The 13847-nt window shown below is 37.6% G+C and overlaps 1 protein-coding gene across 3 annotated transcripts in view; it reads right to left on the reverse strand.

The window, feature by feature from the left end:
- The window catches only part of PPHLN1 (periphilin 1), a 64117-nt gene extending 53175 nt beyond the window's left edge, over positions 1–10942 (reverse strand). The window contains exons 1-5 of one of the 3 annotated variants that reach the window (XM_071552369.1): positions 10772–10942; positions 9204–9261; positions 7271–7362; positions 3463–3642; positions 2615–2676 (exon numbers count right to left, since the gene is read on the reverse strand). In XM_071552369.1, coding sequence (XP_071408470.1) covers positions 2615–2676; positions 3463–3642; positions 7271–7362; positions 9204–9261; positions 10772–10849 — 470 coding nt within the window. In that variant the 5' untranslated portion in view covers positions 10850–10942. The remainder of the gene's footprint in view (positions 1–2614; positions 2677–3462; positions 3643–7270; positions 7363–9203; positions 9262–10771) is intronic. The other 2 variants (XM_071552368.1, XM_071552370.1) reach the window with 2 other exon arrangements.
- Positions 10943–13847: the final 2905 nt, after the last annotated feature.

Consider the following 13847-nt stretch of genomic DNA (forward strand, 5'->3'; position numbering starts at 1 on the left):
GCCCCCCAGGACACGGTTGGCCCTCCTGGCTGCCAGGGCACTGCTGGCTCATATTCAACTTGCCATCAACCAGGACGCCCAGGTCCATTTCTGTGGCACTTTTTTCCAGCATCCCGTTTCCCAGTCTGTACCTACATCTGGGGTTGCTCTGTCCCAGGGTGAATTTTTCATCCCCCAAAATTCTGCATCATTTAAGGATTTTTGATATTGCAAAATGCTTTTTAGCACTCTTAATCAAGATAGGGGGAAAGAATAAGAGATTGGAAAGTACTTTTTGACAATTACATTGTCAAAAACCAAAGCAGGAAAATGTGTATGATAAATACTTAAAAAGAAATGCTACTATAATATTGACAACAACTTCTTACAGAACATTTTTAGCTACTGAATGGATTTTTAAAAATACCCAAGAAAACAAATCATTTCTGTCAATAAAAGTGCTATTACTTTTAGAATTTATAGTCATTGAACTGCCTATGAGAACCCATTAACTATACAAGCTTCTGAAGCATTTTCGGCTTCTAAATTTGTACTGGTTTAGCCATGTTACATGTAATTTTAGAAAAAGGTCCTTCTTCTTTAAATAATCATAAATCTGCTTCTATTGCCTCAAAGAAAAAGCAAAATTATATGTACTCCAGAAATACTTACCTAAAATAACTTTCAGTATATCCAAAGAGAAAGCATTTTATAGAGCACAAGTCTTGGAAATAGAAAGTAATTAGTGTTTTCACCACAGGAAACAATATATACCAAGTACTGTATTTTGATTTCCTCTGTTGAGGTCCACTACCTAGCTCAATAGTGAGCCATATGCAAAAAATCCTAATTAAGTTTATTACAAACTCGTAACACTACAAGTGTTTAGCAGTCTGATCACAGGATTTTATTTTCAAGGTTATTTACCCTAGTTATATAATAAATCAGTAGGGTTTAATTCAATTGCAAATATATTCTTATATCCCCAATTTAACCATGGATCTTTATGAAGTTCTTCCATAGCATTACTATAGTTGTGTAACAGTTACATAGTCTAAAGTATAAAATAAAGACTCAGATGGGACTATCACCTACCACACAACATGCTTTTAAAGCCTTCAACAAAGTGAGCTGACATTTTATTCTCACATTTTAAAAGGAAGAAATCAGGATGCATTTAAGACAATCTTTTTGACCACTGGGTGTCACTCTTGTTCTGTGTACAATAAACGGTCTGACAGTAAGTCAGTCTTTTCAGCCTTTTCCTCAGCTTTAAACAACTCTGATTCTCCTAAAGCAGGACAAAAAATGGAAAAATTTTTGCGTAAGTTTCTACTAAACACTATTTTTTAAAAACCTTTACTATTGCCCAGGAATGCAATTTTGAAAGAAGTATAGTACACACAGACCCTTATGGTATATGAAGTACTTCTCTCATGGTGACGTTGTAGAATAACCCAGTTATGTTATGCCTAAATAATCACATTCTGAGGAATAGATGTATCTACTGCAACTGTGTAGTGCTGTATTGACATTGCTACTAAGAGCTTCATATTCAGTTTGCAATGCTGCAAGACTGAGGCCTTGGGAAGCTTATTAGACTTGCTCTGTCTGAGCTTTCTCTGACCTGCCTGAAGTAGTAACTTGCTGCAGCTTTAACAGCAATTTCTCTAACTGGCCAGGTGGCTATGGCTAACTTGGTGTTCTTTTGTTGAACTTTGTATAGTACAAGCATAGTTTTAAATACAGAGCAGTAACAAGGAGTTTATAAATAACATCCTGATGCAGTATATAAAAATATGGGCCTGGTATAGTAGACATCTTGAGAAGTGGAAATGCAGGATATGGCTTATAAGACCACAGCGATGATACAACATTCTTAGATTAGCTGTTAGTATTTCAGATATACTAACAATCAATTTTTGTCTGAATACTTAAGGTGGGTTTCAACCTTTTCTGTAAATTTTTGAGTGTAACACCATCCTGTGCACTTTATTTGCTAACTCAAATAATCCCATATCAAGTATCATTGCAGGTATATGTATGTTATAACCCTACAGTTTAATACTAGTCCTTACATTTCATAAATGGGAACCTGAGATACAGACTAAGAAGGGCTCACAGAAATTAATATCATGTATGATAGCAATATGTATTCATCAGTTCAGCTGAGAAAACAAGGAGGTCAGAACATGGCTGTAGTGAACTTCATAATCCCATTATCCACCCAACCTTTAAAATGGCACAGGCATCACTCCACTGTATTGTTGCCCCAAGATACTGCACAGAATCAAATAACAGACCACAGAATTCTTTGAAGTCCTCTAAAAAGCGTGACTGAGCAGAGAGATGCACTAAATTAACTACAGTCCCAGGTTACCATTCTAAACATGTTATCATTATGCCTCCTATCCTTACTAAACAAATACTAAAATAGAGAATTTAATGTCACACTATTTTATTTCTGTCACAAATGATACAACTAAAAACCACTGTTCACTCTTGTCTTCTACTTCAACAGAGGTACCTTCCCTGTCATTTCACTGCTCTGCTCTACCAACTGTTTTGATAACAAGGTAAAATACCATAAATATTCCCAGCTTATGAATGGCACTACTACAGGCTTATAAAATACCTGTATTCAGGGTGCCGACTTGTAGGATGATCATCCCTTGTCCATCTGTATCCTGATTCATCCTGAAAAATATACATGCAAAACAATTTTGTGATGTGTACCTCAACATAAGATGTCAAGTACAGTTAGTTCACAAATTGTATTATTACTGCGAAATCAAAGTATTTAATGAGCTAAAAAAAGCTATTAATCACTCACACCAAGTATCCTCTCCATTTATTAACTGTATCCCATTCCTCTTATTTTCTTTCTCTATGAAGAGAGCAACTTTCTATGCTTTACAAAACACAAAAACTACAAAAGTTTCTAAAATATACATACATATGCTCCAACTTAAAGAAAAGATTTTTCTCTTTGAAAAGTAAGTTACCATTAATAGCTTGAAATTACAGAGTTTCAAACAGCTGGACTGCAGGAGGCAACAGTAATGACCTGTACAAGGGACCATAAATTTTGTTACTTAAGTGAAGCTGCTAACTGGGGAAAAAAATGCATTCAACATCCTGACAGAATTTAAGTAAGTGAACAGCTGTGAGAACTAGGATACATAGATAGCATCCAACAACTTGCATGTATAAGGAGTTGTCAAATAGAGAGATTCTGCAATCATTTTTCTATTAATCTATGTAGCTTGGCACTGCATTACAGAAGGCTTCTGGCCATTTTGACTTCCCAGGTCAGATTCTGAGCTTTCACATTCAAAATCTGGATTTTTTTTCTATTAATTCTATTTCAGTTTGTGAGAACAGCAGTAACATCAATATTTTGTCTGAAACAAAATTTTCATTGTTTAGTGTTCAAGCATTAATGAGGAAATAAACACTACATAAACATGCGAGAAGAATCACCTTACGTACACCTCGGTGTGGAGGGCCACTTCGTCGGTCATGGGCAAAACTACGACCCTCTTCATAGTCTCTGTACTCAGCGTGACTGTAACCGTCATACCGACTGTAATTCCCATCCCCAGGTCTCTCAAGCAGTGGTGGTTTCTTGGGCCCAACGTTCGCTATTCTATGGTAGTCACTCTAAAACACAAACCAAACAAAATCGTACTGCTTTTAACAGACAAAAAATCTGTAGTGAATAAACAAAACTAAAACTAAATTATTTCTAAATATGGGACATAAACAATCTTAAAAGAAATTGCAAAGGAAAACAAGAAACATTAAAAATCATGCATCTGATGGTGGAATAGCTTATTGAATCTAACTGAACACCACTCAGATTCAAGGCTTAGGCATTACAAGTTTAATTATAGAGCGCAAATTTCCAATATGGTTTAATTTTCTTCTGAAGGTTTAAAGCAGTAGTATTAGCTCCTTTCTAACCATCAGCTATGTGGGTCTTTTAAGCATTAGTTACATGTATTTCTCAGAAACTTCAATTTTAACTTTGGAAAGCCACAAAAAAAGTTACACCTGTTATGCCGGTCAAACAAAGAGCACATTTGAAAATATTAGCAATTTTCTTAATGCCCACAAAATCCCCTACACTGCAGCAATTAAGACAGTCCTTGCTTCATAATCTGAATAGATAAGCACCGATCAATACAATGCAGTAGGTGATGTGAGGATTCAAGCGACAATTTTAACACCCTTGGTTTTTCTTTTAATGCAAGTTTCAGATAGCTTCCTGCTAGAACACAAAATTAATTTACTATATTTCCTTCAAATAAATAACATGTAATGTGCCCTTTGCCAGTTAAAGAAATCCTTTATTTTGTTTATTACACAAAAATTGCACAGCTGTAAAAGACAGAAATTCAATTTTCTAGAACCAGATTTTACGTCAGTCAACTGCACATAAAAAGCAAATGAAAACATGAATGAAAGATTCTGTATTTTATGTCTTCTTCCTTTAGCAAAATATTTTTTCTATGGGCCTTAAACCAAAAGCTACAAATGCAGAGAGTTGAGATAGCATGTGCATTTTGGAGAGGGAAAGATACTCAAATTACTTTTGTAATAGCATGCAGAAGTCACAATCCAATACACCAATAGTGTTTGTAGAAAAATACATTTCAGAAACAAACTGCTAAACACCCTCACGCAAAAAAACATTAGTTCTGATTTCACAGATCACCCAACAAACTGACCAGAGGGCAATCCAAAGCCTGCCTACAGCCATACTGATGCAAACTGCAGACTGCATACACAGTCATACACAGCCACAGTGCTTGATCTACCCTTACCTCATTGGACATACTCCATATGTAATTCTATTTTTTAGTTTGGTGTCTTAAGCACGTGTTCTGCGCCTAAAATAAAACTGCTCCATGATTTAACCTTGCTCAGAAGACCCCATCCTATCACTAGACTGACATACAGAAGAACAGTTACATGAAAGCTCAAGGTGTATCCAGTTACTGTGCCAAGTGCATGCAACTTTACCTTCTTTACCAGGACCTGAAAGCAGGTGTTTCTACTACAATCTATACTTGATATTTAATTAGCACACAGTTTAGATTAGGACACCTCTCTTTCTCTCTCAAACCAAAGGTACTTCACTCTGCATCACTGGCACGTCTCAGTTCCAATGTACTAACCTATCAGCAAGTGCTAAGCGCATGCATAGATTGAATAAATTAATTGTGACTAGACAACTGAAATGAAATTAAGTCAGACTTCTACATGTGGACACATATACATAATGGCACAGGCATATAAGGGCAGAAACTGCCTTCCAACTATCTCGAATCTGCAGAGCTGTATGAGAAGAACTTCATATCCATCTTTCAATATGGCAGAGGGACACCATATCTTGATTTGCCTAGTTACTGGGATGGTAGAGATGGATAGTACTAATTGTGATTAGAGTATTATGCTAGGCCCTTTATCCCAGTTCCAAACACATGTCATATAAAGCCAGCTTTTAACTATCTAGTTAATTCTTGCATCAAAATGAATGCATCACATCTTTCACATTGTAAAGTAAATTTTCATAATGCGTATGTCTTGCATTGTTCTCTGGGCAGTATGAAAGACTACAAGGATTTAGAAATGTCATTGATGCAATGGTAAAATTAAATTAGCAATAAGTTAGTCAGGTCGAACTATTAAAAAATAAAAATCTGTGAAAATACATTCTGCCTTTCCTCATGTGATACTGTTGATAAGTATTTTGGAGAAGGAGGTAGCTAAATACCCTGTCCAAACAAATCTGATATCCAGCTTGCTGAAAATACAGAAATACTGTAGGTGCCTGCAAAGAGAGTTAAAAATGTCACAGAGCACCCAAACACTAATACACTACTCAATACAGAGGCCTATGTAACTGATTACCAAGTTACCAGCACTGGATGCTTCCAAAATGACCAGCTGAAAACATAACAGAGAACTCGGAATGTATGCTGAACCGGTGTGCTAGTTTGAAGGTAAACCTGATAGAGAATAGAACCTGACTCAAGAGAGATTACAAGTCAGAGTTACAATTTTACTTAAAAGGTTACAATAAATACAATGATACAGAGAAAAAAATGGTTTTAACCCACAACATCCACATGCATAACCCGGCACCCCGGGGCACAAAAAGAATGGTGTTTGTTAGTTCCTGAGCTGAGCACCACATGGCACCTCTGAATACAAAGTAAAACGAAAGGAAAACCTGTTGATGAGGACGATGGTCTCAATCCTATTGAGGTTCTGGGTCCCATCTGGATCTGACAAGTGGTATCAGAAGTCCCCAAACCCCAAGATTATATATGAACAGGTTCAGGTGGGAATACTCAATACCTCCCCCAGGGGGAGGAGTTTCACGATGGGTGATTTTGTGAGTCAAGAGATATTTCCGGAATCTTTGATGGCCCATTACCAGACATAACCCCTCAGGCTGGGTGTGAAGGTGCTAATGCCTCCCCGGAGGGGAGTTATTACACAGTCGTGTGAAAACAAGGAAACACTCTCCTGTTTCCAGGGTTCTCTAACAGGCAGCTTGTAGCTTGAGGTGTGTCAGGTGTGCCCTGGGCAGCTGCTGCAAATGATCCATTATTAACAGTTCATGAGAAGTTATATAGAGGCTGTAGAATATACAGCTTCGGTTACACCCACACAGTGATAAACTGGTCCAAGCTGCTGAACTAGGACAATCAACTATGCTATTATTTCAACATTTAGGATAATTAAAAGTAAATTCAACATTTGCAATAAACATTTTTTCCTATACTTTAAGCTGCATAACAAAAAAACTGTACTGATGAAAAGAACAATTTTGAAAGTAGCTACCTTACCACCTCAAATTAATTAAAAGAATCACAGAATATGCTGAGTTGGAAGGGACCCACAAAGATCAGAGTGTCCAATTTCTAGTCCTGCACAGGACCATCCCAAAGAGTCACACCATGTGCCCAAGAGTATCATCCGGTATCAACATAAAAACATTACACCAAAATCAATTTAACAAAATACAAATACTCTGAAACAGTTCCAATGTATTTGAAAATAAGAAAAAAGTATCTGAGACTTAATTTTGTAGGCATTCAATTATTTCTGTGCAGATGCATTTGCTAGATTGTTGGCTTCAAAGAATGAGAAAAGAACAAAACTTGGGGTATATTAGAAACTTATTAGATACATAAATCCAGCCCTTATGGTACAAGCCATTGTGTAAAGATATAGTATAACACCATAATACTACTGAAACTTAGTATAAACTTACATCACCATGAATCCTTGGAGGGAGACGTTCTCTTGGAACTCTTTCATAGTCATACCGCCCTTCAGACCACATTTCATCTCTTCGATACGCCACTGAAGACAATATAAATACAAATAGTGAGAAACAATCCATCATAAATAGATAAAAGGATAGTGAGCGTAGAAATAAATGTTCATAGACTTCTCCTGATATAATGTATTATGCACAAGCTCTGTGCATACACTTTCTATTATTAGCCCTTTAAAATAAGTCTTTCTAGTTATAGAAATAATTAATATACTTTAAGCAAAAATAACTCACAGTATGTACAAGAACAACTGAACAACTGGAAACCAGTGCATTATAATCAGTAAAATTACAGGACTTACAGATCCTATAAACAGCTCCACTGAAATATATGCATATTGCAAACACTAGCTGTATATATAAATGTATAAATATACAGCAATTTTGATACTGCTCTAAGAAAAATACTGGACTTAAAAATAGTTCAACTCCTATTTATTAAATATTTTCTATTTTTTAATATAATAACTTGGATTGAATTATTTCATCAACAACCACCTGGAAAGTAGTTAAAATGACACATATCATTCAGTTACTACAAAGCTCTGTGCTTTGAATATATGAACAACACACATTCTTCAAATACAGATACTTCCCATTTTAAATTAAAAGCCAGCAGAACACAAAAGTTCCTTTTTCCAAAGGAGGGCGACTTTCAAAGTCAGAATTAGTAACTAAAGACAAGTAGCAATAAGCCATCACCCTAAATGATTCTAGTCATGCTGTGTGTTACACACCAGATCAATTATTATTGGTTAGAACCACCTTGTGGGGAGTGTGTGTGTCGACAGAGAAGGGATGGGCCAAACATCACAGAGGTGGGATAGTGTTGTATCCCTCATGGCAGCCCCTGGAGCCCACAAGGGGAGGCGCTGGAGCAGCTGCCAGTCACAAACAGTCCAGGAAAACTGGAACACTCCACAGCTCCTGGAGCCCCTGACCCACCTTGGATTGGCAGGGACAGTGAGAATATGGCCCCTCACCCTGGCCTGGGACCCCAGAGTGGCCAAGGGGTCAGAGGCCTGGGGGGTTTGGCCATGGAGACCAGAGCAGATAAAACCAGAGGTTTTAGGGTGCCATGTGTCATGGACCTGCCATCTGGACATGTGAGAGCTGGTGTGCCACAGAATCTCAGTGGTACCTATCTCCCTCTTTCTCCTTCTCTTTTCTTACTTCCTGTGCTTCTCTTTCTTTGCTCCTTTCTTGATGCTTTGGGTGGCTTGGAGCTGGAGCGATTGGGTTTTGACTTAAGTTGTTGCAGATTAGTATGTGCTGGATCAATACTGTGGTGGAACATTTCGCCCAGCTTGTGTAGTGACCTTTGTGAACCATTGTCAAGTTCCCTTATTTTGTCCCTTAAATTCCTAAAGAAATCCACTGGGAACAAGTCTGTGGCTTACTCTCTTGACACTATCTCAAGCTATTAAAGAACCATATATATGTATTTTAAACTCCTGGTTGAGCCGTGAGCCCACAGCTCCCAGGGCTGGAGTGTTACACTGCATTAGACAACACAGACTTGAGGAGCTCAGCCCTTTCTGATGATTTTAAGAACGACAAATTATCAACTATATATCACTGAAAGTAGATAAACAATTGCTAGAGCTATATTTTTCAAAGCTTCCCTTCACAACGGTAGCTCTGCTATTAAAAACAGTCAACAAAGAAAAGTAACAGCAAGTCATATACAGAAGAAATATACAACATCACCTACTTGCAGAAATTAAAAACACTTTACTGGAAATAGACTTAATGAGGCTATATAAAAATACTGATTAATAGAGATGTTAAGAATCAATATGACAAAAGGGATTAATAAACAGAGGTAGCACTAAATCAAACATAAGTTTTGCAAAAAACAACATACACTCACATACTTTTCTGTCAGTTTTAGCAACTCTGCTTCTGAAGATCCATTCACTTTCCTACAAAAAAAAAAGATACTGAAGTTAGCAAAAAAGTGCATATACATTCATCATAAGCACATTTTTTTCTTTTATGTTAACCAGACAGGTAAAACCTAAATGTTTTAACCAGCTGTCCCCTCTAATCTGTCTGATTTAGTATAGTTACTCACTACACTCAATTAAGAAGGAATACAAATTACTCAGACAAATTCACAATATCAAAAAACTTCCTGTGACAAATTATTACAGATAAAACACCTTTTTAATTAATTGCAGAATTTTCTTTCCCTTTTATCATCTTTTACTCACTATGTCAAATCCCAGTTTTAATTCTATTCATTAGCAAGAGCTACTGGAAACAAACTGCTTTCTTAAAACCACTCAGAAAAAAAATAAATATACATTGAGTGATTATATTAACTGTCTTTCAATATCAATAAGTAAAGAAAAATAAAACTCAGTTGCATGTGGTGAGAGGTTATGATGTAACAAAGGCTTGTCCTTTGGTAATACACAGTATACCCTCACAAAGCAGCTCTTTCCTCAACTGTAAGAAGCATTTACGTTCAGAGATTTTGACTCTATCATTGCCTCAAACAAACCAGAGTATCTTATTCAAATATTGATCCACTTTGTAACACACTAGACCTCAAGTTTGTTCCATATTCAAGACACAGGATTAGTCTAATATAGCCAAAACCTGACCAAACCAACGAGCTGGGCCTGGTTTTGGTAAAGGCAAAAGCTTGAGGATCTGTGGCCCTTGTCCTCTCCAGCATGGTCCACGGAAGAGTTACTAATTACGAAGTCATTCTCATATTGCTGTATTGGATGGTCAGGTTATGTATCATCAGAAGCACCTTCCTGGCACTTTCACAGTAACTGCCTAAACTTTTTCTTACTCTACTCCAGGGACTTTTGCTAAAGGATTAAAAATTCACAGCAGGGGCGACACATGATCAATAGTCCACAGGCCAACTCCCTACCTTCCTTCCCACATTACTGGGAGAGCGCTCTATCTGCTCTTACACTGTCCCCACAGTCCTCTTCCCTTTGTGCCTAGAACAGTACCTGAATACCCCTGTGTTTTTATGTACTGGGAGGGTGAGAATTAGATGAAGCAAGACTAACTTGTTATGCTGGAAAGGCATCACATGCTTTTTCTCGATACACTTCACTGCTGGTCCCTCGTGCCCAGCCCTTGTCCCAGGGTGGACTATTCCTTCTGTCCATACCTGCCCACAACTGGGGAGTATCTGAGCCACCCACAGTGTCTACTCCCACTGCTACCTGTCCACAGCTCACCCACATGTGCAGAGATTTAGGTACTTCACAGCAAGCCTCAGTTTTTTAGACCAACAAGAAATACCAGAAGCTGAATTCAAATAAGGTTTTCAAGCAGGGTGTTTTGTCATTTTGACAAATACAGTAGTGTCCCTGCCTTGCTGCCCGGAACTGTTAACTGAACACAACATTCAAAAATCAACACATTTCAGATAGGTGACACGAAAGCTCAGTGCAAACTTACATATCCTGCTGCTCCATCAGTCAAACTGCCTCCAACATCCCAACACAAATCACTGGCACCAGACACCAACATGCACATACACGCTCCATTAGATTACCAGGTATCGAGGCTGATGAAAACATTCCCTTTTTTATCACTGTGGGATCTCACTGAAACTAGCAAGAATTATCACCAGTATTTTGACCAAGCAAAAAGACAAGCTGGAAAGGAGGCAGAGATAACACTATCACAAAAGTCAACAGATGGAAATAAAAAAGATGTACACCAGACAACAAGTTACTGTGGAGGTGGAAGAAACATCTCATTCACATTTGGAGGAATTAAATGAACGAAGTTAATCAGATGAAATAAACTATCAAGTACATTCCTCAAAATGCTGGTAAGGTAAACAAGTAGGAGAAGACCAATTTTATATAAAAGACTAAACAGTAAAACTTTAGCCAGGACACTTGAGATAAAGTTAGGATGTATTTGAAAACAGCAGAAGGGGAAAAAATGTTTAAAGGCAGGAAAAATGCATTTCCCAGCATTCTGAGCACATTTCATCTGTTTCTACAGAAAAAGAAAAAATTCATTTCTTAAATAATGTGACCTAAAACAGCTTTAATAACAACTATAAAGAGTCTAAACTCTTAGGATCAATATGAGAACATTCCATTAACAAAGATGCAAGAGATCAAACCTCAAGTTTATTATGTTGTATTCAGATTTATCTGTTCTCTCAGTAAGTACAAAGTAGTTGTAAAACAAATTAAAAAAACGCTGTTTCTGTTTTATACCTAAGAACATTGTCATATTGGTTGACTATTTTCTATTAGCATATACAGCAAAAGTAGTTGATATTTCCTTAACATAATGAGAAATAACCACTTACTATATTAATTTAAACAATCTCCCTAATTTTGATCAGAGAAGACTGTTTTACCTAAAATAATGTCTTAATTTTCGCAAATAAACACATTTTGTGAATGCAGAAGCCATTCTATTAATGCAACACAAGCTGCTCTACTGTGGCCAGCTGCCAAGAGCAGCTTTGCTCTGATTACCACAGCACTTTGTCTGTATATATAATATAATATAATATAATATAATATAATATAATATAATATAATATAATTAATATAATTAATATAATATAACAATGGTTTCTTCATCAAGCAGATTACATAGGTCACTTTGGGTTTTTTGCACAAGTGGAGTTTCTTTACCAATCAATCATTTTTTATTCTTTTTTGCTTTCTAAATATTATGTACTAAAATCCCTGATGCATTTGCAAAAGCACTCCAGTATTCTGAAAAATTTTGTACACAATTCTTGTCTGTTTACGCTTACTTGAATCATCAATTTTCCTCAAGGCTAGAAACTGCTCCAGGATTCACAATTTTCTAGTGTGTTTTATCATCCTTCTGCAGAACCTACACTTGCTTCCAAAACATACAGCTTTCTAATCCAGATGGCTACGTCTTGCCATGTGTGAACAAAGCATAAAACCAATGCCATGCTGTAAATGGAGACAGACAGCTACAGTATCCCTCATGCCACTGGGATACATCTGGGTTTATAAAATTACTTTGGCAAAGAGCAGATTGATAAATGTGGGCCAGTTTTGTCTCTCCTCTGCTTTGGAAAGCTCTCAAAAGAAGTTCAGACACTTTAGCACAAGTAAGATCTAGGAGAGATGTAACTTATTAGAAATATCACTGTAAACTTTGCAATGATTCCTGCTGTGAGGACATAAAGACAGACAGAAAATACTGCTTTTTCTTTCAAAAATAAGACTCTGTATTTGATAGTGTGTCAAAGGTACCCCAGTATCTCTCACCTAGACAGGAGGTAAGACGAATAAAACTGAGTTTGGGAGGGGAAAAAAAAAGTAACTTTCTCAAACTCCCCTCATACCTGAGACAGACGGAAAACACTGAATAGACACAGTCCTACTGGTGAGATGAAAAGCAGAAGTGTAAGAGCAGAGGCAAAAATCCAACACATCAGGAAATAAAATAATGTGAGCGAGGCATTAGAAAAAACAGATGTTCAGAGACAGTCCATCTCTCCCTAATAACAAATATTAGGCTGTAAGATTTTCAAAAGCAATGAGAAGTGTGACTGTAACAAGTCTAGGCATATTCACCTGGATACCAAATAACCCAAATCACCTGAAGGAAGAGGCTTTTTTCCAATCTTTCCCAACTTGTTCACAGAATCATAGAATCAGTTCGGTTGGAAGAGACCTCTGAGATCATCAAGTCCAACCCTTAATCCAACCCCACTTTGCTTGCTAGATCATGGCACTCAGTGCCACCTCCAGTCTCACCTTAAAAACTTTCAGGGTCAGAGAATCCACCACCTCCCGGGGCAGGCCATTCCAATGCCTGACCAATCTCTCTGTAAAGAACTTCTTCCTGATATCCAACCTAAACCTCCCCTGGCAGAGCTTAAGCCTGTGTCCTCTTATCCTACTGTTGGGTGCCTGAGAGAAGAGACCAATTCCCACCTGGCTACAACATCCTTTCGGGTAGCTGTAGATAAGGTCTCCCCTGAGCCTCCTCTTCTCCAGGCTAAACAACCCCAGGTCCCTCAGCCTTTCCTCATAACCATTTTGACTTAAAAAAAAAGAAAAAAAACCCGACAAAAATATTTTAAAAAAATCACTGACCACAAAAGTCAAGTTAACTCGCATCTCAAAAGGAAAAATAACTCAGACACGCATAAAATTATTAACAGCTGGCGCATTCCAGTGAGGTCTTACAACCCCACCCGTTCTTTTCTTACAGCATCATCCCTGGACATCCCTGGTAGCAGAAGAAACTGAGGCAATGCGTTGGCGCTTATAGGACTAATGTGTTAGCGCTTATCTTCGCCTGACCACGTGCAGTTCCCACTCTGCCCTTCACCAGTGAATATTCGACCGGGCTGCGAAGGGGCTGCTGCGCTGCCACCGGCAATGCCACCTGCGCCCCCACAGCCTCCCCCGTGGCTTCACCTCGCCGCACATTTTGACAACAAAATATGACAGCGTTACAAAGTGTTGACACAAGAGGTCAAAACTGCAACACTCTCACCACTTACTCTTGA

This window comes from Pithys albifrons, chromosome 3 (assembly GCF_047495875.1).
Source record: "Pithys albifrons albifrons isolate INPA30051 chromosome 3, PitAlb_v1, whole genome shotgun sequence".
NCBI lineage: Eukaryota > Metazoa > Chordata > Aves > Passeriformes > Thamnophilidae > Pithys > Pithys albifrons.